The sequence below is a fragment of the Penaeus monodon genome, chromosome 22 (genome assembly GCF_015228065.2).
Source record: "Penaeus monodon isolate SGIC_2016 chromosome 22, NSTDA_Pmon_1, whole genome shotgun sequence".
NCBI lineage: Eukaryota > Metazoa > Arthropoda > Malacostraca > Decapoda > Penaeidae > Penaeus > Penaeus monodon.
Window position 1 is genome coordinate 42,953,115 of NC_051407.1, and position 1,242 is coordinate 42,954,356.

The window sequence follows — 1,242 nt, forward strand, 5'->3', positions numbered from 1 at the left end:
GCTTAAAATTGCTAAAATTTTCTAAAACTGAACTAAAACTAACCATAACATTTTAAAATCCAGGTATGAAGTACACCATCACTTTGGAGTTAAAACCTACTGAAACCACTCTGGAGGAGGTGCTCCATGCCCGCGGTCGAAGTGCTACCCCAGTTATGAAACGTAGAAGAGTAATACCTATGAAAGGACAGGTTATTACCAATGAAGAGTGCTTAAAAGAGATCAAGAGTAAAGAGGAGAATAAAATGCAAACAGCTAAGCAAAACAAAAAGGCAAAGCAGCCCCCAAAGAAAAAGAATGTTGAAGTTTCAGACACAGATTCCACACTGTATCCACTGAGGAAATGGATGATGGCAACACTTCCAGTGATATCTCGCTGTCTGACCTGCTGCCTCCTATGACCCCAGAAGCTACAGATGAAGTCAATGAACAACAAGAGAATGCTGGCACTAATCATGATATGATGCCTAAGCTGAGTGATGATTCTGTGAACAAATATTATGCTGTATTTTACACTGATTCCAAGTTAAAATATTATTGGGGTAAGGTGACAAAGACCTTTACAAATGACGATGACGACGATGACATTGAAAAGGTGGAAGTTGACTTCCTTCACCAAAAGGCATTTAGTAGTAACCCACATGACTGGACATGGTGCGAAAGACCAGTAAAAGACAATGAAGTATTAGAGTCACAGTACATATTTTATGGACCTGTTCTCCCAGAAATCAAAAAAGGAGTTTTCATTTTCCCTGATGTAGAGGCAAATGCCTGTCTTCTTCGTCTTCAAAAGGAAGGGCTCTGTTAATTAATTTTATTAACAGAATGGATCTGACCTAGTACTAGGGTTATTATTTACCCCATTCATTTTTTCCCCACGTGATTTTTTTTACCCCAAAATGGTCCTTTTTTTCCCTACAGGCAAATTTGCCAAATTTTTCAAATAATTCAGCTTGTTTAGTGATTCTTAGAGAAAATTCATCTCTATGAACTCTATTAGAATCCAAAGTAATTAAAATTTAGAGAAGTTTCAGCCCTTTTATTTTTTGCCCCTCACAATTCATTTCTTACCCCATTTGGGGGCAACAAATGATTATGTCTTTTTCAGTTATTAAGAAAAAAATATAAAGATTAGAACAAAAAAGTGTACAACATTGAAAGCACAACAGGATTACATATCTTATGGTGTATTTGTTTTTTTTCTAAGGCAAGTATAATGGGCTACAGGATGATGTTAATGAA

The 1,242-nt window shown here is 36.3% G+C and overlaps 2 protein-coding genes across 2 annotated transcripts in view; both read left to right on the forward strand.

The window, feature by feature from the left end:
• Positions 1-329, forward strand: part of LOC119587451 — a gene marked incomplete at both ends in the record, with an annotated part of 776 nt that extends 447 nt beyond the window's left edge. The window contains one exon of the mRNA XM_037936177.1: positions 64-329. Within this exon, the coding sequence (XP_037792105.1) occupies positions 64-329 (266 nt within the window). The remainder of the gene's footprint in view (positions 1-63) is intronic.
• A 2-nt stretch (positions 330-331) lies between these two features.
• Positions 332-1,030, forward strand: LOC119587185. Its single transcript, XM_037935949.1, has one exon. The coding sequence runs from the start codon at positions 344-346 to the stop codon at positions 806-808; it is 465 nt and encodes a 154-aa protein (XP_037791877.1). The 5' UTR covers positions 332-343; the 3' UTR covers positions 809-1,030.
• Positions 1,031-1,242: the final 212 nt, after the last annotated feature.